The sequence below is a fragment of the Salmo salar genome, chromosome ssa11 (genome assembly GCF_905237065.1).
Source record: "Salmo salar chromosome ssa11, Ssal_v3.1, whole genome shotgun sequence".
NCBI classification, from domain to species: Eukaryota; Metazoa; Chordata; class Actinopteri; order Salmoniformes; family Salmonidae; genus Salmo; species Salmo salar.
The window spans coordinates 33,003,790-33,029,093 of record NC_059452.1 but is presented as its reverse complement, the minus strand read 5'-3'; the positions used below and the strand labels follow the sequence as shown (position 1 = coordinate 33,029,093).

The following is a 25,304-nucleotide window of genomic DNA, read 5'->3' as shown; positions in this document are numbered from 1 at the left end:
CCGCAACAGAGTACTACAACACCCTTCAATTGAATTCCATTGAAGTGGTGGGAAACTGTGGCCACATCTCTCACAAAAACGGATCAAAAATGAAATCACAGATAATTATAAGGGAGCAGGAGAACTTATAAATGGGCTACAATAATGAAAAATACTTTTCTAGCACCAAATTGAGGAAATGTCTGATTTTCAAGGTAGGCCTATTCCAGTTCTTGAATTTCTGAGCTCCAAATTTAATTTCAAGTAGGCTACTTCAAGCCCCTTGTATTGTTTAAAATTGCAGGTATAACATAGAAAACAAAATGTCTTTGTCATGTTATTTCATTACCAGATCATAATGTCAATAAGCCACTAGGCTGTGTAATTTGTTGTCATTATATCCAGAATAATTCATAGGAATATCATTGGTGTTGCGCACAGTTGACTCCATGTCCAATCGGAGGCACAAAAACATATGAAAACATGAACTCATTACATAAAGGTTTTCTCTGTTAAATCTAACGAGACTCTGCTGTAAATCAAGCAGACAACAACAGATCAGCATCAATTCACGAGGGATATTAGATCCAACGTGGATCCAGGAACAACTCTTCACCGGTGTAACGAATGAGACACCAAAATATTCATTTTTCCAGCACTCGGGCTGTTGTTACATTGCATGCGCTATCACAACAGCTGTTCGTTCAGCACTTGACTGTCATTCAGAAAATTGCTTCCTGGATCAGATGATGATGTGTGAAAATATCACGGCGTACCTAATCAGCTGGACACCAAATGCGCACCCAACAAGTATTAAGCATAATTATTGAAGAACCATGTTAATGCCATTATTAATTTAGGTTTTAAGTATCAAGGTAAGGTGACTTTCGGTTAGAAGCATTAACTTTTGCAATCACATACATTATTTTGGATTTGTGTGCCCATAAAAACAGTTTTCACCCCGTAACATAAGGAGACGGTTACACTGCATTTCTGAGCTCTCTATACAAAAAACTGTCCAACAGCTAGATACAGGATTCTTACAGGGTTAAAGTTCAATGTCTAATTGAACTGATTACTGCTTAATAAAGTATATGATATAACGACAACTTACACTGCCATAAATGCAAGGACAGACAAATCCGTCAAGACGCCAATCATGATAAAAGGTTAAACATAGGTTTTTAAATATACTCGTGAATTTGATTGAATATAGCTATGATCCCCCATTACATCTTCATGTAATGACATGACATTTTTTTGCAGATTGTTATCAATGACTTATCAACAGCTGTAGAAAGTTGTCCACCGTGGGAAATCCCAAATGCTGAATTATGTGTGTGTGTGTGTGTGTGTGTGTGTGTGTGTGTGTGTGTGTGTGTGTGTGTGTGTGTGTGTGTGTGTGTGTGTGTGTGTGTTTACAGAAGTTAACATGGAGGTCAGGGGAGGCAGACAGAAAGAACTGTGCCATGAAGGGGAAACACAGAGTAAGACTTTACTATACTTACTAATATACTATGTTTCTATAATTACTATACACTGCCTTTCTACTGACTACTATAGACTCTCTACTCTCGGCTTTACCTCTCACCTCATAATGTCTTATATCATTATAGCTACTGGCTATAGCTACCATTATAGCTACTGGCTATAGCTGCCATTATAGCTACTGGCTATAGCTGCCATTATAGCTACTGGCTATAGCTGCCATTATAGCTACTGGCTATAGCTGCCATTATAGCTACTGGCTATAGCTGCCATTATAGCTACTGGCTATAGCTGCCAGTATAGCTACTGGCTATAGCTGCCAGTATAGCTACTGGCTATAGCTGCCAGTATAGCTACTGGCTATAGCTGCCAGTATAGCTACTGGCTATAGCTGCCATTATAGCTACTGGCTATAGCTGCCATTATAGCTACTGGCTATAGCTGCCATTATAGCTACTGGCTATAGCTGCCATTATAACTACTGGCTATAGCTGCCATTATAGCTACTGGCTATAGCTGCCAGTATAGCTACTGGCTATAGCTGCCATTATAGCTACTGGCTATAGCTGCCATTACAGCTACTAGCTAAATGGTTTATAATATGATCTCCTCTCTCTCTCGCTCCCCTCCTCCAGGATGAGTGTCATAACTACATCAAGGTTCTGGTTCCCAGAAATGATGACCTGGTGTTCATCTGTGGAACAAACGGCTTCAACCCCATGTGCCGGTACTACAGGGTAAGACAACAAACAGCAGGGTGTGTGAGAAACGTTCTCTCTCCCTCCTGCTCTACCTCCATAAGCACCTATTGTTTACTATGCCGTCTTTGTGTCTTTGTTAACGATGTGCATGTGTGTCTGTGTGTGTAGCTGGATAACCTGGAGTTTGACGGGGAGGAAATCAGCGGACTGGCACGATGCCCATTTGACGCCAAGCAGACCAACGTCGCTCTGTTCGCTGGTATGACCACACACACACACTGTGGCCATAGCAACTAGGGTTCATAAGTCGGTCTGTAAACAAACCGTTTGAACCAGGGTGTTAGATCCACATGTCCAGTATGACAGAATGGAATATATTTGTCTGACCTGTGTGTGTGTGTGTGTTGTTTCAGACGGGAAGCTGTACTCGGCGACGGTTGCTGACTTCCTGGCGAGCGACGCAGTGATCTACCGTAGTATGGGTGACGGCTCGGCCCTCAGGACCATCAAATACGACTCCAAATGGCTGAAAGGTAAACACAGCAGTGTGTGGTGACCGCAGACTATGTCTCTGTCCTGCGAAGACGTCCTGTAGCTCTGCTCTGTCACACTATCTAGGTCAACTCTTTTACACGCAGCTGTTACAGGAACACTGAAATATTCAGGATGGATGGAGAGAGAGAGAGAAGTGGGGAAGGAGGGAGAGGGGAGGAGAACAGAGAGAGACAGAGTTGAAGGGAGGACAGAGGTAGTTATGTATAGACGGAGGTAGAAATAGAGGGAGAGAAAAAAAGAGACGTGACAACACAAAACCTCTGTCCCCTCTCTCTTCCAGAGCCCCATTTCCTGCATGCAGTGGATTATGGGAACTATGTCTACTTCTTCTACAGAGAGATCGCAGCGGAACACAACCACTTGGGCAAGGTAACACACACACACACACACACACACACACACACACACACACACACACACACACACACACACACACACACACACACACACACACACACACAGTTTACTAAACAACATTGTGTATTATAAATATTTATGTATTATAAATAGTAAACACTATATTACCAGACAACAGATAGTGTTGTAGAAAAGTGCTGAGTACAGCAGAATGTGTAAGGTGTAGTTTGGTAGTGACTGAACTGTAGGTCAAACTACTTTACATGTAAACCCTTTACCCATGAAGAGGATACACACACACACACACACACACACACACACACACACACACACACACACACACACACACACACACACACACACACACACACACACACACACCCTTGGGTGGTAATGGATGTTTTCTGCAGTTATTAGTATGCTTTAGCCACCGCAGGCCTCATATTTACCCATGATGCATCATTCAGAGAATGGGCGGCCAGGCTGATAAATATTTTAGCGCTACTAATGCTGGGATGTGTGTTTGTGTGTGTTCCAGTGTGTTCCTGTGTGTGTGTGTGTGTGTGTGTGTGTGTGTGTGTGTGTGTGTGTGTGTGTGTGTGTGTGTGTGTTGATGTTGATGTTGATGGGCCTGGGATGACACCTGGGCAGATGGAGCTTTGCACTGGTCAATTATTAAAGCTGTTTCTGCTGACTGCTTCACACGCTTCATTTAAACCACAAGAGTTCTAGCCCTAGTCCCCCACAGTCCAACACCCAGAGTTCTAGCCCTAGTCCCCCACAGTCCAACACCCAGAGCTCTAGCCCTAGTCTGCCACAGTCCAACACCCAGAGTTCTAGCCCTAGTCCCCCACAGTCCAACACCCAGAGCTCTATCCTTAGTCCCCCACAGTCCAACACCCAGAGCTCTAGCCCTAGTCCCCCACAGTCCAACACCCAGAGCTCTAGCCCTAGTCCCCCACAGTCCAACACCCAGAGTTCTAGCCCTAGTCCCCCACAGTCCAACACCCAGAGCTCTAGCCCTAGTCTGCCACACTCCAACACCCAGAGCTCTAGCCCTAGTCCCCCACAGTCCAACACCCAGAGCTCTAGCCCTAGTCCCCCACAGTCCAACACCCAGAGTTCTAGCCCTAGCCCCCACAGTCCAACACCCAGAGCTCTAGCCCTAGTCCCCCACAGTCCAACACCCAGAGTTCTAGCCCTAGCCCCCCACAGTCCAACACCCAGAGTTCTAGCCTTAGTCCCCCACAGTCCAACACCCAGAGTTCTAGCCTTAGTCCCCCACAGTCCAACACCCAGAGTTCTATCCCTAGTCCCCCCACAGCCCAACACTTCAACATCCAGAGCTCTAGCCCTCGTCCCCTACAGCCCAACACCCAGAGCCCTAGTCCCCCACAGTCCAACAGTCCGACACCCAGAGCTCTAGCCCAGAGATGTCTTATAGCCCATCCTATAGCCCAGTCCCCGTCCTATAGCCCAGCCACTATCATATAGCCCCATCCTATAGCCCAGTCCCTATCATATAGCCCCGTACTATAGCCCAATTCCAGTCCTATAGCCCAGTCCCTATCATATAGCCCAGTCCCTATCATATAGCACTGTCCTATAGCCCAGTCCCTATCATATAGTCCAGCCCCTATCATATAGCCCCGTCTTATAGCACCATCCTATAGCCCAGTCCCTATCATATAGCCCATCCTATAGCCCAGTCCCAGTCCTATAGCCCAATCCCTATCATATAGCCCAGTCCCTATCATATAGCACTGTCCTATACCCAGTCCTATTGCCCAGCCCCTATCATATAGCCCAGTCCCTATCATATAGCCCAGTCCTATAGCCCAGTCCCTATCACATAGCCCAGTCCCTATCATATAGCACTGTCCTATACCCAGTCCTATTGCCCAGCCCCTATCATATAGCCCAGTCCCTATCATATAGCACCGTCGTATAGCCCAGTCCTATAGCCCAGCCCCTATCATATAGCCCAGTCCCTATCATATAGCACTGTCCTATACCCAGTCCTATTGCCCAGCCCCTATCATATAGCCCAGTCCCTATCATATAGCACCATCCTATAGCCCAGTCCTATAGCCCAGCCCCTATCATATAGCCCAGCCCCTATCATATAGCCCAGTCCCTATCATATAGCACTGTCCTATACCCAGTCCTATTGCCCAGCCCCTATCATATAGCCCAGTCCCTATCATATAGCACCATCCTATAGCCCAGTCCTATAGCCCAGTCCCTATCATATAGCCCAGTCCCTATCATATAGCCCAGTCCCTATCATATAGCACCGTCCTATAGCCCAGTCCTATAGCCCAGTCCCTATCATATAGCCCAGTCCCTATCATATAGCCTAGCCCCTATCATATAGCACCGTCCTATAGCCCAGTCCTATAGCCCAGTCCCTATCATATAGCCCAGTCCCTATCATATAGCCTAGCCCCTATCATATAGCCCAGTCTTATAGCCCAGCACTGTCCTAGTTCAAGGTTAATCAGACTGAGTAAAGAGGTGTGTGTGAATCAGGTTTAGGGTTAAGAGGTGTGAGGCGTTTGTTGAATCGGAGCTTCAAATGTCCTCTCTGACACAGAGTCCTGGATAAGCATGTGTGTGCGCCCGCGCCCGCATGTGCTTGTGTATGCGTCAGTGTGCGTCACACTGTGTGGCCACAGGATGAGGCAGATGTCTTATTCAGAGGGTGGAAGTGTTTTAGTGATGCTGATTGCAGAGTCTCTCTCTCTCCTCCCTGCTCCCCCTTTCCTTTCCAGGCCGTTTACTCCAGAGTGGCTCGTATCTGTAAGAACGACGTAGGCGGATCCCAGCGTGTGTTGGAGAAACACTGGACGTCCTTCGTCAAGGCCAGACTCAACTGTTCTGTTCCTGGAGAATCGTTCTTCTACTTCGATGTTCTACAGTCCATCACTGACATCATCAACATCAACGGAGTTCCTTCTGTGGTGGGAGTCTTCACTACACAGATGAACAGGTAAGGAAGGACACACTGAGGCTGCTTCCCAAATGGCACCCTATTCCCTGTATAGGGCTCTGGTCAAAGTGGTTCACTATACGAGAATAGGGTGCCATTTGGGGTACACTCTTTGTAATATTGGTGTAACAGATGTGTTGTTATTGTGAATCTCTTGCTGTGTTTTCTCCATATTTAGTTATAGTAGTTGTGTAACAGTGTGTGTTTGTGTTCCTCTCTCTTCAGTATCCCAGGGTCTGCAGTGTGTATATTAGTAGCTATAGTTAATAGTAGTTGTGTAACAGTGTGTGTTTGTGTTCCTCTCTCTTCAGTATCCCAGGGTCTGCAGTGTGTATATTAGTAGCTATAGTTAATAGTAGTTGTGTAACAGCGTGTGGTTGTGTTCCTCTCTCTTCAGTATCCCAGGGTCTGCAGTGTGTATATTAGTAGCTATAGTTAATAGTAGTTGTGTAACAGTGTGTGGTTGTGTTCCTCTCTCTTCAGTATCCCAGGGTCTGCAGTGTGTATATTAGTAGCTATAGTTAATAGTAGTTGTGTAACAGTGTGTGGTTGTGTTCCTCTCTCTTCAGTATCCCAGGGTCTGCAGTGTGTGCGTTTTCCATGGATGACATAGAGAAGGTGTTCAGAGGACGATTTAAAGAACAGAAAACACCTGACTCTGTCTGGACCGCCTTCCCAGAGGAGAGACTGCCCAAACCCAGGTATGTACCTGTACCTTTTCCCTAACCCAAACCCAGGTATGTACCTGTACCTTTACCCAAACCCAGGTATGTACCTGTGCCTTTTCCTAACCCAAACCCAGGTATGTACCTGTGCCTTTTCACCCAAAACCAGGTATGTACCTGTACCTTTTCCAACCCAAACCCAGGTATGTACCTGTACCTTTACCCTAACCCAAACCCAGGTATGTACCTGTACCTTTTCCCTAACCCAAACCCAGGTATGTACCTGTGCCTTTATCCAAACCCAGGTATGTACCTGTGCCTTTACCCAAACCCAGGTATGTACCTGTGCCTTTACCCAAACCCAGGTATGTACCCGTACCTTTACCCAAACCCAGGTATGTACCTGTACCTTTACCCTAACCCAAACCCAGGTATGTACCTGTACCTTTTCCCTAACCCAAACCCAGGTATGTACCTGTGCCTTTATCCAAACCCAGGTATGTACCTGTACCTTTACCCTAACCCAAACCCAGGTATGTACCTGTACCTTTACCCAAACCCAGGTATGTACCCGTACCTTTACCCAAACCCAGGTATGTACCTGTACCTTTACCCTAACCCAGGTATGTACCTGTACCTTTACCCTAACCCAAACCCAGGTATGTACCTGTACCTTTACCCTAACCCAAACCCAGGTATGTCAGTCTCAAGTTTCAAGCCAGGTATGTCAGTCTCTAACCCTGACCCAAGCCCAGGTACTATACCTACAGTATGTCAGTCTCTAACCCAAGCCCAGGTACTATACCTACAGTATGTCGGTCTCTAACCCAAGCCCAGGTACTATACCTACAGTATGTCAGTCTCTAACCCAAGCCCAGGTACTATACCTACAGTATGTCAGTCTCTAACCCAAGCCCAGGTACTATACCTACAGTATGTCAGTCTCTAACCCAAGCCCAGGTACTATACCTACAGTATGTCGGTCTCTAACCCAAGCCCAGGTACTATACCTACAGTATGTCAGTCTCTAACCCAAGCCCAGGTACTATACCTACAGTATGTCAGTCTCTAACCCAAGCCCAGGTACTATACCTACAGTATGTCAGTCTCTAACCCAAGCCCAGGTACTATACCTACAGTATGTCAGTCTCTAACCCAAGCCCAGGTACTATACCTACAGTATGTCGGTCTCTAACCCAAGCCCAGGTACTATACCTACAGTATGTCAGTCTCTAACCCAAGCCCAGGGACTATACCTACAGTATGTCAGTTTCTAACCCTGACCCAAGCCCAGGTACTATACCTACAGTATGTCAGTCTCTAACCCAAGCCCAGGTACTATACCTACAGTATGTCAGTCTCTAACCCAAGCCCAGGTACTATACCTACATTATGTCAGTCTCTAACCCAAGCCCAGGTACTATACCTACAGTATGTCAGTCTCTAACCCAAGCCCAGGTACTATACCTACAGTATGTCAGTCTCTAACCCAAGCCCAGGTACTATACCTACAGTATGTCAGTCTCTAACCCAAGCCCAGGTACTATACCTACAGTATGTCAGTCTCTAACCCAAGCCCAGTATGTCTCAGTAAGTGAATGTCAGTCTGCACAACAACAGGTACATGACCCTCCCTTCAGTTTATGATGCAGGACTGTATTGTCACTATAACCTTGAGCTTAGGTCTCATTGAGATAAACCCTCTTTAACAAGAGAGACATGGTCTATGACCACACACACACACACACGCACACACACACACACACACACACACACACACACACACACACACACACACACACACACACACACACACACACACACGCACACACACGCACACATGCACACACACACATAGCTGGTGGTTATTAGCTGTAAATAATTAATCTGGATAATTAGACGTGTTGCATATTTAACCTGCATTCACACACACCATTCACACACACACGTAGCTCAGCTCTCTGGCCCCACACAAAGTCCACAGAGCTGCTCATTATGGTGGTAAATAATGAACATTCTAGTCCTCTGTTATGACTTCATGTTTACGGTGATACAGCAGCACGTCTCTTTGTTGTCCTGACAGGCATCTGCTCCTCTCTCATGCCCTAACCCCTCTCCTCAGTTCAATTCAATAGAGTCAACATTATTAGTCCCTACAGGGTGATGGTAGCTGGGCTCATGTGTGACCTGTGTTGACCTTTGACCCCTCTCTGACCCCTATGTCTCCAGGCCAGGCTGCTGTGTGGGTCATGGCCAGGCTGAGTCCTATAGGACCTCTATAGAGTTCCCTGATGAGACCCTCCTCTTCATCAAGTCTCACCCCCTCATGGACGCCTCCGTGCCGAACATAGGAGACGAGCCCTGGTTCACCAAGACACGCGTCAGGTAAGAACACACAGACAAACACACACACACACACATCGTAAGAGTTGCTTGAGGGATCTGAATTCCCGGTAACACTCAACAAAAAACAAAAACAAAATGCACATTTGTAGATTGCACGGAGGGCCTTTAAATACTGGCTTGATAATTCCTACTGAAGTCTGACTGTCCTCCTGTCTTGTCCCTGTCTCTCTAGGTACAGGCTGACTGCCCTGGCAGTGGACAACGCGGCTGGTCCACATGGTAACTACACGGTGCTGTTCATTGGTTCAGAGGCGGGCGTGGTGCTGAAGGTTCTAGCAAAGACTTCCCCTCTGTCCCTAAATGACAGCATCCTATTGGAGGAGATTGACCTGTTCAACAGAGCCAAGTACGGAACACTCACTACACGTCTCTCTCTTACTCTATTTGCGTCTCCCTCTTAGTCTCTGTCTCTCACTGTCTTTCTCTTTTCTTGGTCTCTTATCTCCCACTCTGTGTTTTTCTCTTTCCCTCTGTGTCTCTCTCACCACCTGCCTCTCCTCTCTTCCTCTCAGTCTCCCTCTCGCTCTCCTCTTTCTTCTTCTGTCTTTCTCTCGCTCTCCTCTTTCTTCCTCTCAGTCTCTCCTCTCTCTTCCTATCTCTCGCACTCTCTTCCTCTTGTCTCTCTCCTCTTCTCTTCCTCTGTCTCTCTCTCTCCTCTGTCTTTCCCTGTCTCTCTCGCTCCTCTGCCTATCTCTGTCTCTCTTTCTCTCCTCTGTCTTCCTCTCTCTCTCTCTCTCTTCCTATCTCTCGCACTCTCCTCTCTCTTCCTCTGTCTCTCTCCTCTTCTCTTCCTCTGTCTCTCTCTCTCTCTCTCTCTCTCTCTCTCTCTCTCTCTCTCTCTCCTCTGTCTTCCTCTCAGTCTCTCGTTCTCACCTGTCAGTAAGGGTATCAGGGCTAAACAGTGCCACTGTGATTACATCTGGAGAGTGAAACCGTAGACATGCCTTTCTGATAAACAACTGATCAAGTAACCTGTAATCTGATTTCTGACTCTCCTCTCTGTCTCCCCCCTCCACCACCCTCCCTTTCTCTCTCTCCCCTACTCCCTCTCCTCTCCCAACCCCTCTCTTCCCTCTCTTTTCTTCTCTCTGTCTCCCAGGTGTCTGTCTAACAGTGAGGATGACAGGCATATTTTGTCGCTCCATGTTGACAAAGACACACACAGTGTGTATGTAGCTTTCTCTAGCTGTGTGGTTCGCATGCCGCTCAGCCGCTGTGAGCGACACACTAACTGCCACAAGTGAGTCACCACACTGACACACAAGAGCGTGCACTCTGACTCAGACACAGACACATACAGACACAGACACATACAGACACACACGAGCGTGCACTCCAACTCAGACACAGACACACACACACATTCAGAAACATGCACACACTCCACTCCAAGGTTACTTTATGCTGTACCTGGTCACAGGTTTGTGTGTTTATTGATGTGTTTTTTCTCTATATGTCATAAACATTGAGAACCTGCAGCACACTGGTTAATATACAGCCAGACAGAGGTTAACTGGTGCTGCCTATTTAACCCTGTATGGTGAACTGTATATTTACAGATATATGTTAACCCTGTGTTGTGTTTCTACCCTAGGTCTTGTACAGCGTCCAGGGACCCCTACTGTGGCTGGATGCCTCATGGAGCCTGTGAGAGGATCCTGCCTGGAGTTCTGTGAGTACCAAGTATTACAATACTAAATAGTATGCATACTCATGTCCCTAAAGTGTGACCAATTTGATCTCATATGCAACAAAACATTTTGCTGTGCCAAAAAAATCCAATATTTGTTTTTCTTTATTTTTAATAATAATGTTTGTAATGATAAGGCTTCGTTGTACCGTTGTTTCCCGAGCGCAGATTAGTTAGCACCATGATTGCACCATTAATCCAGTGAAAACTGCTTGTTTTTAGCCCAAACAGTTCTAAAGATCTGACCCATATTACTGGACCAATGTTTTTTCTTCTGGTCACGGATTGGCGGGCCGCATTTGACATTCATAAACCATGTCGTGGGCCTTTCTAAAACTATTCGCGGCCCGCATTTGTTTTACACCTTGTTCAGTCATGTTTGTTAGCTCATTAGCTAGCTAGCAAACAACCTGGTAACTTTACCAGTATATCCAAACATTTGGAGGCACAGAAAGAAAGGAAAGGGGATAGCTTCTTCAGGAGATCAATGATCAATGAATGAATGGAACAATGAATGGCACAAGCATTTCGCTACACCCGCAATAACATCTGCTAAATATGCGTATGTGACCAATAACATTTGATTTGATTTGAATGAGAGATGTCCTGCATGGCATCATCACAAATGCTCTTAAAGAGACAGTGTACACTTTTCAATGTAATGCATCTCAATAGGAAAATAGTGCTTTTACATAATGTAGAAACCGTATATTCCACAAAATGACTTTTTCATTTCAATGACAGGTATCTGTATCAACATTTTAGGTTTTTATAATAAACACATGAATTTACAGGGTTCCATATTAGTTTTTAGGGCACATGGGCTTTAGAAGCAGCTAGACTTCATATAGGCTATATCTCAATCCATTTGATTTTCTGGTACTCCTAACCTTTTTAAAGGCGGGAGGACCAGTGCTACCAAGGAAAAATGTACATTTAAAGCCCTGTGAGTATTAAATATTACAATACTATCACAGTACTAAGCTACGGTACATACTACAGAGTTCAGGAAAAACTTGAAAAAAGAAAATGTTGATGGTTGGAGAGGTTTGGTTCTCTGCTCTAATTTCTCTCTCCTCCCCTCTGTCTCTCTCTTTCAGGTCTGGTTATGAGCAGGATGTAGAGTTTGGGAACACGGTTCAGCTGGGAGACTGCCATGGTGAGCCCCTCCCATTCATACCAACCCATCTCTTTCTCGCTCTCTCTCTCACTATCACACACCATCAGTCTGCACAACCAACCAGTAACACACTACCAGTAACACCAGTAACCACACCATACCAACACACCAATCAGTAACCCTCCCTACATGGTTCTATGTTCAGTATTAACATACACATCTACTGTAGATCCACATACTGTACACACCCAGCCCACCTGTAACTAATGCTACCTACTTGGAGGGAAGAAACATAGACGTGCTCTACCAGTAGCAGTACTAAGACAGTGTTGCTATAGGAGACACACCAGGCTGAACCATAGAACTAGAACAGGGGATAGAGGCCATGCATAGCTGTCTCTCCTCAGGTCTAGAGACAGACAAGACTTGGAGCAATAGGCCTACTCAGACAACCTGTCCTTTAGCTTTTTATCATTTGATTAAAAAGAACTACACTCTTAGTTATCAGGGCCTTTTTTTGTTTTGAGACTTTACTTTTGGGTTCCTTTATGCTGATTTCTTGTTCCTTTAATTGTTTTAGTGTTTTTGGCCACTACTTCAGCGACAGATTACAAATCATTTGGTGACCCGACCTCTGGTTAGTTGGATCTTTTATTCCGCTGGTTTCTTTCTTTCCTTGAGCTCCGAACCCCTGTCTCCTTCCATCCTTCCTTCAACGCTGCTCACTCTTCATCTTTTTTAACAAACCTCCTCTTCTTCAATACCTTTATTTTCTTCATCATCTCAACAAACAACATCATCACCGGGTCACGTCAGAAATCTCCATCTCACCGCTACACTGACTCATTTCCTCACTTCATCTTCCTCACGCACTTACTCTTTACTTCCTCTTTACTTCCTGTTTACTTCCTGCATGCGCACTTGGCGCCCCTCCCTCCTCTGACGTCATCACTGCTATGAAATCATCGCTGCTGTGTACCAAAGACCTTCCTAAGACAACTCTCACCCTTTTCCCCTTTCAAACTGTATCCTGTCTCAAAAAAATTAATCTTACAACTGTATTTCTATTACTGGTAATGATGATAAATAAAATAGCTCTTGAATCAGAAAATGTATTATTTTTTCAAACAACATTATCATAAAACATTAAACCTATTATGTTATGTAAACTAATCCATATGTGCGTACACATACCAACCCATGCCTACTAACCAGGATGTAAGCTAACAGCCCGCTGGCCTCATGTCTACGCACCGTGTTAACAGTTTGTTTGTCACCACAGACATGGAGTTGTCATCTACGTCATTCACAGACCAGCCCAGTGGGCCCATACACCCCCCAGTACCCCCAGTACTCACCCCCACCCTGAGCCCCCATCCTGGGCTTGGTCCCGGGGAAAGGCCTGGGTTGGGGCCTGGGGCTGGTTCTCCAGACCTGTATGGCTCAGGGTTTGTGCAGCAGGATGACCCGGCCACCTCCCATTCACTAGAGTCACTCCCAGGGGGCCTAGAGGGTAAGGCCTAGCAGGGAGAGAGAGAACTGCTGCCACCACACTGTATGGAGCCCTGACTGTCCCATAGCTGCTACAGCAGACACACACACACAGGACCAGTCAAAAGTCTGGACACACCTACTCATTCAAGGGTTTTTCTTTATTTTTACAATTTTCTACATTGTAGAATAATAGTGAAGACATCAAAACTATGAAATAACACATAGGGAATCATGTAGTAACCAAAAAAGTGTTAAACGAATCAAAATATATGTTATATTTTAGATTCTTTGAAGTAGCCACCCTTTGCCTTGATGACAGCTTTGCACAATCTTGGCATTCTCTAGACCAGCTTCATGAGGAACTTGTTGGTTGCTTTTCCATCACTCTGCGGTCCAACTCATCCAAAACCATCTCAATTGGGTTGAGGTTGGGTGATTGTGGAGGCCAGGTCATCTGATGCAGCACTCCATCACTGTCCTTGTTCAAATAGACTTACACAGCCTGGAGGTGTGTTGGGTCATTGATCTGTTGAAAAACAAATATAGTCCCAATAAGCGCAAACCAGATGGGATGGCATATCAGATGGGATGGCGTATCGCAGCAGAATGCTGTGGTAGCCTTAAATTCTAAATAAATCACAGACAGTGTCACCAGCAAAGCACCATCACACAGACCCACGGTGGGAACTATACATGCGGAGTTCATCCGTTCATCTACTCTGCGTCTCACAAAGACACGGCGGTTGCAACCAAAAATCGCAAATTTAGACTCATCAGACCAAAGGACAGATTTCCACCGGTCTAATGTCCATTGCTCGTGTTTCTTGGCCCAAACAAGTCTCTTCTTCTTATTGGTGTCATTTAGTAGTGGTTTCTTTGCACCAATTCGACCATGAAGGCCTGATTCACGCAGTCTCCTCTGAACAGTTGATGTTGATGTGTCTGTTACTTGAACTCTGTGAAGCATTTATTTGGGCTGCAATCTGAGGATGGTAACTCCCTAATGAACTTATCCTCTGCAGCAGAGGTAACTCTGGGTCTTCCTGTCCTGTGCTGGTCCTCATGAGAGCCAGTTTCATCATAACGCTTGATGGTTTTTGCGACTGTACTTGAAGAATCTTGTTGAAATGTTCTGTATTGACCGACCTTCATGTCTTAAAGTAATGATGGACTGTCATTTCTCTTTGCTTATTTGAGCTGTTCTTGCCATAGTATGGACTTGGTCTTTTACCAAATAGGGCTATCTTCTGTATACCACCTCTACCTTGTCACAACAAAGCTGATTGGCTCAAATGCATTAAGAAGGAAAGAAATTCCACAAATGAACTTTTAACAAGGCACACCTGTTAATTGAAATGCATTCCAGGTGACTACCTCATAAAGCTGGTTGAGAGAATGCCAAGGGTGTGCAAAGCTGTCATTAAGGCAAAGGGTGGCTACTTTGAAGAATCTCAAATATAACATATATTTTGATTTGTTTAATACTTTTTTGGTTACTACATGATTTCACATGTGTTATTTCATAGTTTTGATGTCTTCACTATTATTCTACAAGAAAAACCCTTGAATGAGTAGGTGTGTCAACTTTTGACTGGTACTGTACACACACACACACACACACACACACACACACACACACACACACACACACACACACACACACACACACACACACACACACACACACAGGGGCAGATATTTGGGATTATCATCAATTGATATAGCAGATTACATTTTTCAGATTTTGTTATGATTTATATTTCATCCAACTTCATGTATTTTGATTAATTCATTGATTTATTGTCATGATCATAATGATTTTCTACATGGTGAAAATGTATTTTCTCCCTTTTTATACAATTCTTTCAAATCTTATCTTCAAACCTTCTGCACTTCTATATTGCACTTTTATTTGTCCCTCGTTTCTCTCTCTGAACAGTAGACCCTATTACCCTGGCTGTTACAGTTGAAGGGTTAACCCTGTTCCCAGGTGTAAAGGGTTAACACCGGGAGTTAGGTTTTTTAACCCTAGGAGCGTTAGAGCATGTCCCAGGCCTGTCCATTAACCCCTCCTGCTCCAGGACCTCTCTCTGTCTCTGTCCTGCTCTGTGGATGTCTAACTCGTCCATGTCTGTGGTTACTAACCAAGCTGCAGTCTAGAAACAGAACAGCCTCACCATGTAGAGGACAAACTACAATCCTCTTCCCTTTGACAACGCTGGGGAGTCAATGGTTCATTGTCTTTCTGATACTGGGAGAAGAAGTCTTTCTCTGTCCTAGTTAGGAATGCACTAACCCTCCTTTTTATCTGGACAAATGTTTGACAGTTGTTAGGGAAAAAGCAACACTTCAATTCTTCATCTTCAAACTAACATAACACTACTTCTTCTAGATTGGCTTACATCACCGGAGTGGTTGTGGGATCCTAACCATTTTCACCATGTATTTACAATTAAGAATGACGAGAGTGGAAACCAATCTGAATGGTTTTGGTAACAATAAAATCCCTGTTGGATAGCGGACAGAATACCTTTAAGGGGAAAAGCAGAGAAACCATGCATGACTGAGTGTCCACAAACACACCTGCTATAGAGGTGTAGTGTAAAGCTGTGATTGGCTGTGATTGGGTGTGTCGGGGTGTTCGTTAACCAATGGGGTGTGTGACTTCAGGTGTGTGGGAGATCCAGGCGGGAGAAGCCAATCAGATGGTCCACATGAATATCCTGATCAGCTGTGTGTTGGCTGCCTTCCTCCTGGGGGCGTTAGTGGCAGGCCTGGTGGTGTTCTGCTACAGAGACTCCTTCCTCCGCCACAAGCCCCGGCACGCCCACAAAGATGCAGAGTCAGCCCCCTCCTGCAGCGACTCCACCGGATCCTTCGCTAAGCTCAACGGGCTCTTCGACAGTCCTGTCAAGGTAACCTGGAGACCTGAATACAGAGTGCAATTTATGAGTCAACACATTATTCAGTAACCGAGTGTTACTGACTGACATTATCGTTGTATCTTATGTAGATAGATAGATCCAGAGTGCGAATTACACTGGCATTCAGGATGCGGCGTGCACAATTTCTTTGAGGGGGGGCTAATAATAATAATATAGACATAATTTAACGGTAAAAATATGTTTTAATGTGGCATGAACACAACCAGTCATGATGCTTTCATCTGATTGTCAAACAAATCACTTCAACATGTAGGCTACCTGTGCGTGTTTGTCCACTCCAAAATAATCCAAACAGTGCAATGCATGTACTCTGATGACTGGAAATGGACATCTGCATGTACTCTGATGACTGGAAATAGACATCTGCATGTACTCTGATGACTGGAAATAGACATCTGCATGTACTCTGATGACTGGAAATAGACATCTGCATGTACAATGATGACTGGAAATAGACATCTGCATGTACTCTGATGACTGGAAATAGACATCTGCATGTACACTGATGACTGGAAATAGACATCTGCATGTACACTGATGACTGGAAATAGACATCTGCATGTACTCTGATGACTGGAAATAGACATCTGCATGTACACTGATGACTGGAAATAGACATCTGCATGTACTCTGATGACTGGAAATAGACATCTGCATGTACTCTGATGACTGGAAATAGACATCTGCATGTACTCTGATGACTGGAAATAGACATCTGCATGTACTCTGAGGACTGGAAATAGACATCTGCATGTTCTCTGATGACTGCTTGAAATAGACATCTGCATGTACTCTGATGACTGCTTGAAATAGACATCTGCATGTACAATGATGACTGGAAATAGACATCTGCATGTACAATGATGACTGGAAATAGACATCTGCATGTACTCTGATGACTGGAAATAGACATCTGCATGTACTCTGATGACTGGAAATAGACATCTGCATGTACAATGATGACTGGAAATAGACATCTGCATGTACTCTGATGACTGGAAATAGACATCTGCATGTACACTGATGACTGTAAACTGTCTTGTGCAAGTTTTAAATTGACACAATACCTGTTAGCAAAGGTGTCAGCTGGAGATGACGTGCAGGAGCTTGTAGGAATGTGTAGTCTTGCATGATGTCTATGTTGATGCTAATTAGCATTTTCAAACCGAAAAGTAAATAGAGCTGACTATATTGATAAAAGTCACCTTGTCCGAGAGAGATTTGACATGGTTATCAAAACGTCACGCCAGGATAAGCCTCCACGAAACACATCCCTTACATTAAGTGTTTCTAAAATTCCCTATGGGAAAAATGAATGATGGAAAAACGATTGGAACCATTTCCATGTTTGACCGCTAGGTTTTATGGGTATTGACACCTTCACTGTGGGGTAGCCAGTGATGTAGTAGTAAATAAATGGTGGGTAAACTCTGATTGCCGGTTGCGGTGAAAAAAGTTACGCTCCCTATACTTTTAATGCATTTTTCAGAAAAAGGAGGGTCAACTGCATTTTGTTGCCTTTACCCTCCACTAGGCCTACATCACTGCCAGTAGCCTACGCTCTCAACTGAAGCAATTTTACACACATGAACATAAGCAGAACAGGTAGCCTACATTCAATATAATACACAAGTTGAATCAAAACATGGTTACACCCTAGTTCATGAGTTGTCCATAATTCACGAGTTGAATGCTTAGATTCTTCACAGATCGTGTGACATAAACCACAACCTTTCTTTCCCTACATTTATGACATTAATGACAGTGTAATTGGTAATTATTAAGCATTTAACGATTTAATTAGAACATTGAACTTAAACCCAGGTCTATTCCTGGATCTTGGAGATCTCGGAAAAAGCACTAAATGTAACAATGCCTATGTAAAATGTCATTATCCAAAATAATGTAGGCCTATGCCATTGCAAAATCAAAGTCTTCTAAAGAGTGTACTATAGGCCTACTGTCGTTAATGTTGGATGGAATGGTTGCGCATTGGTGTTTAGCTGTAGGCTAGTTGTCCAGTGATATTGGAGACAATCATCAGCTGATCCAGGCAAGAAAACTGATATTGATTGAAAATAATAAAGCTAAATAAATGGTCTACTTCTGGTCACGGACGGCACAGAGAACAACAATACCCGCGCCCGCCTGAGAAACAAAGCAATGAGCACTCTAAACAGCTGACTGACAAAAGCAAACAATTATGAATGAACGGATAAATCTAATGCATTGGAATAAAAGGCCATAATTTTAATCAAAGGGACTTGGCAAACAAATGGCAAAAATGAGCAAGTACAAAGAAAAATCTATGTGTTTAAAGGAGCTCAGCTGAGGCTGAAATTCAGCACTAGTGAGTGGACAGTGCTGTGGACAGGGAGACGGTTTGTGCAGCCACATAGAAATAAATGGTTTAAACCATGACAGAAAGGTGGGGGTGTTTGATTAATTTGTAAACTTTTATTTTCATATTTACCACTGTAAAACATATTTACCGCTGCTTTTAAACAAATAGGAGAATGGTTAAATTAGCATTATTTAGATCCCCCCCAAAGGTGGACTTTTGTTTCATTCAGGGGAGCTGAGCCCCCCCTGGCTCCCCTGTAATTCACCCCCTGGATAGAACATTTACAGTGCCTTCGGAAAGTATTCAGACCTTTTCCACATTTTGTTAGGTTACAGCCTTATTCTAAAATTCATGTAAAAAAAAATCCTCATCAATACCCCATAATGACACCCACAATGCCCCATAATGACAAAGCAAAAACAGGTTTTTAGAATTTTTTGCTAATTTATCATTAAAAAAAAACTAATATTACATTTACATAAGTATTCAGACCCTTTACTCAGTACTTTGTTGAAGCACCTTTGGCAGCGATTACAGCCTCTGTTACGTCCTGACCAGTATAAGGGTTATTTGTTATTGTAGTTTGGTCAGGACGTGGCAGAGGGTATTTTGTTTATGTGGTTCGGGGTGGTGATTTATGTAGTAGGGTGTTTGATTTATTATTTCCGGGTTTTGGTCTATGTTCTATGTTTTGTATTTCTATGTTCTTTCTGGTTTGTTGTATTTCTATGTTTAGGTTGATGGGGGGTTGGACTCTCAATTGGAGGCAGGTGCTTTCTCGTTGCCTCTGATTGAGAGTCCTATATATGGGTAATTGTTTGGTATGGTGTTGTGTGAGCTTGTTTCTTGTTTTGCCTTTGTGAGCTTGACAAGACTGTTTTGTTGTTCGTGCGTTTTTCGGTTTGTTATTTTGGTGTTCTCTTTATTTAAAAAGAAATAACAAGATGAGCATCCACATTCCTGCTGCGTTTTGGTCCTCCATTCCTGACGCTAAACTCAAAAGGGGCCAGAATATCAAATAAAATACATAAATAAAATAACTGCTTCACCTTTGAACTTTGAGCTTGGCACACATGTATTTGGGGAGTTTCTCCCACTCTTCTCTGCAGATCCTCTCAAGTTCTGTCAGGTTGGATGGGGAGCGTTGTGCACAGCTATTTTCAGGTCTCTCCAGAGATGTTCGATCAGGTTTAAGTCTGGGCTCTGGCTGGGCCACTCAAGGACATTCAGAGACCTGTCCCGAATCCACTCCTGCGTTTTCTTGGCTGTGTGCTTAGGGTCGTTGTTCTGTTGGAAGGTGAACCTTCGCCCCATTCTGAGTTCCTGAGTGCTCTGGAGCAGGTTTTCATCAAGGTTCTCTCTGTACTTTGCTCCGTTCATCTTTCCCTGAATCCTGACTAGTCTCCCAATCCCTGCCTCTGAAAAACATCCCCACAGCATGATGCTGCCACCACCATGCTTCACCGTAGGGATAGTGCCAGGTTTCTTCCAGACGTGATGCTTGACATTCAGGCCAAAGAGTTCAATCTTGGTTTCATCAGACCAGAGAATCTTGTTTCTCATGGTCTGAGAGTCTTTAAGTGCCTTTTGATGGTTGTCCTTCTGGAAGGTTCTCCCATCTCCACAGAGGAACTCTAGAGCTCTGTCAGAGTGACCATCGGGTTCTTGGTTACCTCCTTGACCAAGGCCAGCTTTAGGAAGAGTCTTGGTGGTTCCAAACTCTTCCATTTAAGAATGATGGAGGCCTCTGTGCTTTTGGGGACCGTCAATGCTGCAGACAGTTTTTGGTACCCTTCCCCAGATCTAAAAACCTGTTTTTCTTTTGTCATTATGGGGTATTGTGTGTAGATTGCTGAGGATTTATTTTTATTTAATCCATTTTATAATAAGGCTGTAACCTAACAAAATGTTTAAAAAGTCAAACGTGTGTGTGTGTGTGTGTGTGTGTGTGTGTGTGTGTGTGTGTGTGTGTGTGTGTGTGTGTGTGTGTGTGTGTGTGTGTGTGTGTGTGTGTGTGTGTGTGTGTGTGTGTTGGCTGGAGGAACCAAATTAACAATGCCCTCTCTTCTGTCTTCCTGTCCTGTCTTGTCTCCAGGAGTACCAGCCAAGTCTGGACTGTCCCAAGCTGTACACCAACTTACTGAGCAGTGGTAAGGACCTAACTCCTAACGGAGACACCAAGACCATGATCCTCCGGGACGGCTGTCAGCCCCCCGAGCTGGCCGCCCTGCCCACCCCCGAGTCTACCCCTGTGCTGCAGCAGAAAGGCCTGCAGCCAATCAGGAACCAGTGGGAGCGAGCCAATCACCACGGGAAGATCAACGGATCCAGGAAGAACTCCAACTCTACCTCCTCCTCCATCGCCAAGAGTCCCCAGTTCCACCCCAGTTCCTCCCCCCCTCCTCACCCCCAGCCCCACCCCCACCCTGCGCTGGGACACTCCCACATCCCCAGTGCCGTCGTCCTTCCCAACGCCACGCACGAATACCGCAGTGGTTACTATGGAAACCCGGCCGACGACGTCACGCCGCCGCGCACCCTGGACAGGAAGCCAGAGAACATGGAACACCTGCAGGCCACGCCCCCTCATTCTAAAGGAAGCAGGAAGGAGCAGAAGAGGTCGCTGGATGCCAGGAACACACTGAACGACCTGCTGAAGCACCTGAATGATGCTAACACGGCTAACGCTAGCTCCAAGGCTATCCTCCAAGAGGGGGCCGGCTCAGCGGCCCGACCCAGCAGACAACACCTGATGCTGGAGCATCTAGGGGACATCACTGAGGTTCCCCCCAAGGTCCCCAGCCGAGAGGCCTCTCTTTACTCCCCCTCCTCCTCCTCCCTGCCCAGGCACAGCCCCACCAAGAGGGTTGACGTCCCCCTGCCCTCCACCCCTAGCTCCCCCACAGGCAGCCTGGGTATGGGAGGAAGCATGAGCGGCACCCTGGAGAGGAGGTACGGCTCTCATCACAGGAGCTCTTCTCACAGACACTCCCTCACCGCCACCTCTCCCAACGGGGTCAGTATGGGGGTGTCGTTGTCGCACCAACACAGTATGAACAGAGGGGGGTACATGCCCCCCACCCCTCCCTCCAGACTGGACTCCCAGAGGGGGCTCCACTCCCCCCATCAACACCCCCACCCCCCCTCCCTGTCCCGCCAGAGCAGCTACAGTGGGCACGGCTCACTCCCTCGCCAGGGGCTTAAACGGACCCCGTCCCTAAAGCCTGACGTCCCCCCTAAACCCAACGCCTTCACCCCACAGACTCCTCAGATGAGGGTGGTCAACAAGTACAGCTACTAGGACACTATGGAGTGTACTAACTGGGACAGGGCAGGGGCACTACTGAGTGTGCTCTAGAGCCAGACTGGTTGTGAGAAGGCTTAGGGAGGGAGTAGGACCATGTGTGTTGGGGTGTGTTCCCTATGGAATGATTCATTCCTTCACTCTAAAAAGGGAAATCACACCAGTGGCCAAAGATGTGACGTGGAGTTCTGTGTCTTGTCTTGTGGCTCCATGTTTCTCTCCATCTCACAACACACTGGTCAGTCTCCTCTAACCCTGACCCCTGGCCCTGACACACTAACCCCAGCCCAGCCCCAGGACATAAGGCAGGGTGGGGGTAGATGGGTGTAGGGGTCCTGTAGGGGACTAGCGTGGCCCCCAGTGTGTAGCCTGGCCCTATGATCCTGACTGTGGACGGTACAAGGTCTAACTCCGAGAACTACTTGAAGAATGGGTCTGATGTCTCACTGTCACTAAGCACTGTCTGTTTATGTCACAAATGGCACCCTATTCCCTTTGTTGTCAACTACTTCTGACCACGGCACATAGGCCTGGTTGTACCTAGTGCACTATATAGGGAATAAGGGTGCCATTTGGAGGACACCCTCTGTCTTCCCATGAATGTGAACTGGACTGAACTGAACAAGGGGGAGGAATACGATAGAACTGTTTGTATCTTGTCTGTCTGGCTGATGGGGGAGAGCAGCGAGGAGACACTAAACATAGTGTCCCTTTAGAGGTGTTTAACTCAACTATAAAGACTGAGGAGGAAGGAAGGCAACAGAGAGAACACCAGTGTGTGTCAGCTAGAGGGCAAAACCCAATGTACAGCAAACACATACACACACACTTTGCTTGGGGAGGTGAAAGGCCTGGCTGCCTACGTACCCTAACAGGGACCCTCTGTAACTCACTGGGATATCTACTAAACACGTTTGCTGCTATTGGTTTATGATGAGTAATGTATGTTGCTATTGGTTTATGATGAGTACTATATGTTGAGTGTATTTAGTCCTCTTATGTGTCTGTACCCTACAGCTGCCGTTGTCTTCTGACGTGTGTGTGTGTGTGTGTGTGTGTGTGTGTGTGTGTGTGTGTGTGTGTGTGTGTGTGTGTGTGTGTGTGTGTGTGTGTGTGTGTGTGTGTGTACAGACCATGCAATTCAATGCACTGTTAGAACAGGCTCCAGTGACATCAGAGTCCTCTATCAACACATACCACTCTTCTCCTGTCTCACACAGACACACAGATACAGACTGGCGATGCAGAGACCTTTCCTCCAGTCTTTCAATGTAGCAGTGTGGTATTTAGAAACATTTCATCCAACCCACTTCAACAGGCTGGTGTTGTTTTGGTTTGGTTTTCTTCATTTTATTCAGAAATGGAAGACGTAAACATTTTATGCAACACCAATGGGTTTAGTTGTGTCAGGTTGAAATGGCGTTCTGTAACATGTCTGTCTGTCTCACCTGCCAACTGCATGTCCGTCACTAGTGTTAGTCTCTGTGCTCCGGTGGGAGTTCACACACTGTTCTCTGTGTGGTAGTTGCCCCAAGGTACAGATGCAGGATCAGCTTACCCTCTCTCAAACCTAATCTTCACCATTTCCAGGGTAACTGATCTTAGATCTTTGGTTCTCTGGTTGCCATTTTGGTTCCAGAGGCAGTGTTGTGTTTGCAGTTTCCCAGTGAGTGACAAGTGTACAATCACACCAACATCTACCAATGTGTCCTACCGAGTCATGCTGGTAATGACAAGATACTGTACATATTATAAATATATGAGTATACCTATTTTTAGGCCAGTTAACCCCAATCTGTGCATCGTGTGCCTTATTCAACGAATGATCGATATACAGAAATATTGAGGGAAAAAAGTGATTTGGTCCTGAATATGTCATTATTGTTACAATATAGCCTAAGCAACTCTGATTATTTGAATTCAGAGTGAAATTTGTGTTCCGCATTTAAATTTGTATTTATCTACCAAACTGCAGTTATTTCGATTCTAGAACTAAGAGTCGGTTTAGTCACCAACATTCCATTACAGAATGCAGGCTGAAGCAAAGCATGCTGGGATTACAGTATCCGTATATGACCTCATGAAAAAGAAGGCTGCTGATAGGCCAAGCTGAGGTTCCATGCAGTGAATGTACTATTATGGCATGGGGATGTAGACTGACTGACTCTTGTCTTCTCTCTAAATGCTTTGCTTCAAAACACTCAGCTCAACATGGCACTATACAGCCCAATATACAGTAAACAGTCAATACAGTACTCAATAAAACATCTAACCCAGTATTAAGGTAAACACTCCGGGTAATTATTATAGATCAAAGATGTGTATCTAATGTCTTAATAAACTGTTCCATTAGAGTGAGCAGTGGTCATGTGACCAGGACATGTATAACAACAGGATGTGGGTCAGATCTTACATTGAGAATGAAGTTTATGATTTGGGTACATTTACTTTATTTGGGGAATTAATTTGTCTGCCTGTTTGGAACCCGAAGCCACATTTTGTTTAAAAAGATAATTGTATTAATTAAAGTATATTGTCTATCAGTCGTCCTCTGCTAACCAGTGTTTGGGCTCAGAGACACACACACACACACACACACACACCCCTCTGTTCCATTCATCCAGACAGACAGGCTGTGCTCAGCTGTCTTGTGCATTGCCATATTGACCTGGGTCTTTGTGTTGCAGTGTCAGTCTAAAGCCTTCCTACCCTCCTGTCTATCTATGCTCTATGTGTGCAGATGAACCAGCCTCGTCGACATTACCTTTCTAATACTGTTCTGATTGGACAGTAAGACCTCCTGATGTTTGTTCAGAGTGTTTGTAGATATGTTGTAAAGTTGGAACTGTGAATGTGTACAAAATGATCGTCTTTTGTTTCAGGACTTCTTGATGATTTTTTTTAACATGGCATGTATAGTTGAAATAAAATTTTACTGCACAGAATTCTGATTCTGAGAGATATCCTTGTTTTTTTCTGATTCTCAGAAGACAGCGGATTAGACCAGTGATTCTCTAATCCAGTTAGTGAGCACAAGATGCAGTGATCACTGAACTCACTATAGAAGTCAGATATCAACATACTGTTCATGTTCAACTGTAGTGATTTAGCAAAGCCACTCCTCAAGCTTTTGTTTCATTAGAGTTTCATGAGTGAAATCTTAACTGGGACACTAATGCCTATATTTATACAAAGTGTTCCTTCTTCAACATATCCCACAGCAGAAGAACAGGCTATTTGTCTCCATGCACCCCTGCTATCATC

The 25,304-nt window shown here is 45.0% G+C and overlaps 1 protein-coding gene across 5 annotated transcripts in view; it reads left to right on the top strand.

Annotated features, from left to right (window-relative positions):
• The window catches only part of LOC106562535 (semaphorin-6D-like), a 41,643-nt gene extending 16,658 nt beyond the window's left edge, over positions 1–24,985 (top strand). For 2 of the 5 annotated variants that reach the window (XM_014127475.2, XM_014127476.2), the window contains exons 4-19: positions 1,404–1,466; positions 2,103–2,204; positions 2,337–2,427; positions 2,582–2,701; positions 3,004–3,092; positions 5,855–6,072; positions 6,642–6,773; positions 8,967–9,122; positions 9,316–9,489; positions 10,243–10,383; positions 10,738–10,815; positions 11,934–11,992; positions 12,534–12,590; positions 13,236–13,466; positions 16,118–16,362; positions 20,832–24,985. In XM_014127475.2, coding sequence (XP_013982950.2) covers positions 1,404–1,466; positions 2,103–2,204; positions 2,337–2,427; positions 2,582–2,701; positions 3,004–3,092; positions 5,855–6,072; positions 6,642–6,773; positions 8,967–9,122; positions 9,316–9,489; positions 10,243–10,383; positions 10,738–10,815; positions 11,934–11,992; positions 12,534–12,590; positions 13,236–13,466; positions 16,118–16,362; positions 20,832–22,037 — 3,162 coding nt within the window. In that variant the 3' untranslated portion in view covers positions 22,038–24,985. The remainder of the gene's footprint in view (positions 1–1,403; positions 1,467–2,102; positions 2,205–2,336; positions 2,428–2,581; positions 2,702–3,003; positions 3,093–5,854; positions 6,073–6,641; positions 6,774–8,966; positions 9,123–9,315; positions 9,490–10,242; positions 10,384–10,737; positions 10,816–11,933; positions 11,993–12,533; positions 12,591–13,235; positions 13,467–16,117; positions 16,363–20,831) is intronic. The other 3 variants (XM_045689386.1, XM_045689387.1, XM_045689388.1) reach the window with 3 other exon arrangements.
• The last annotated feature ends 319 nt before the right edge of the window (positions 24,986–25,304 follow it).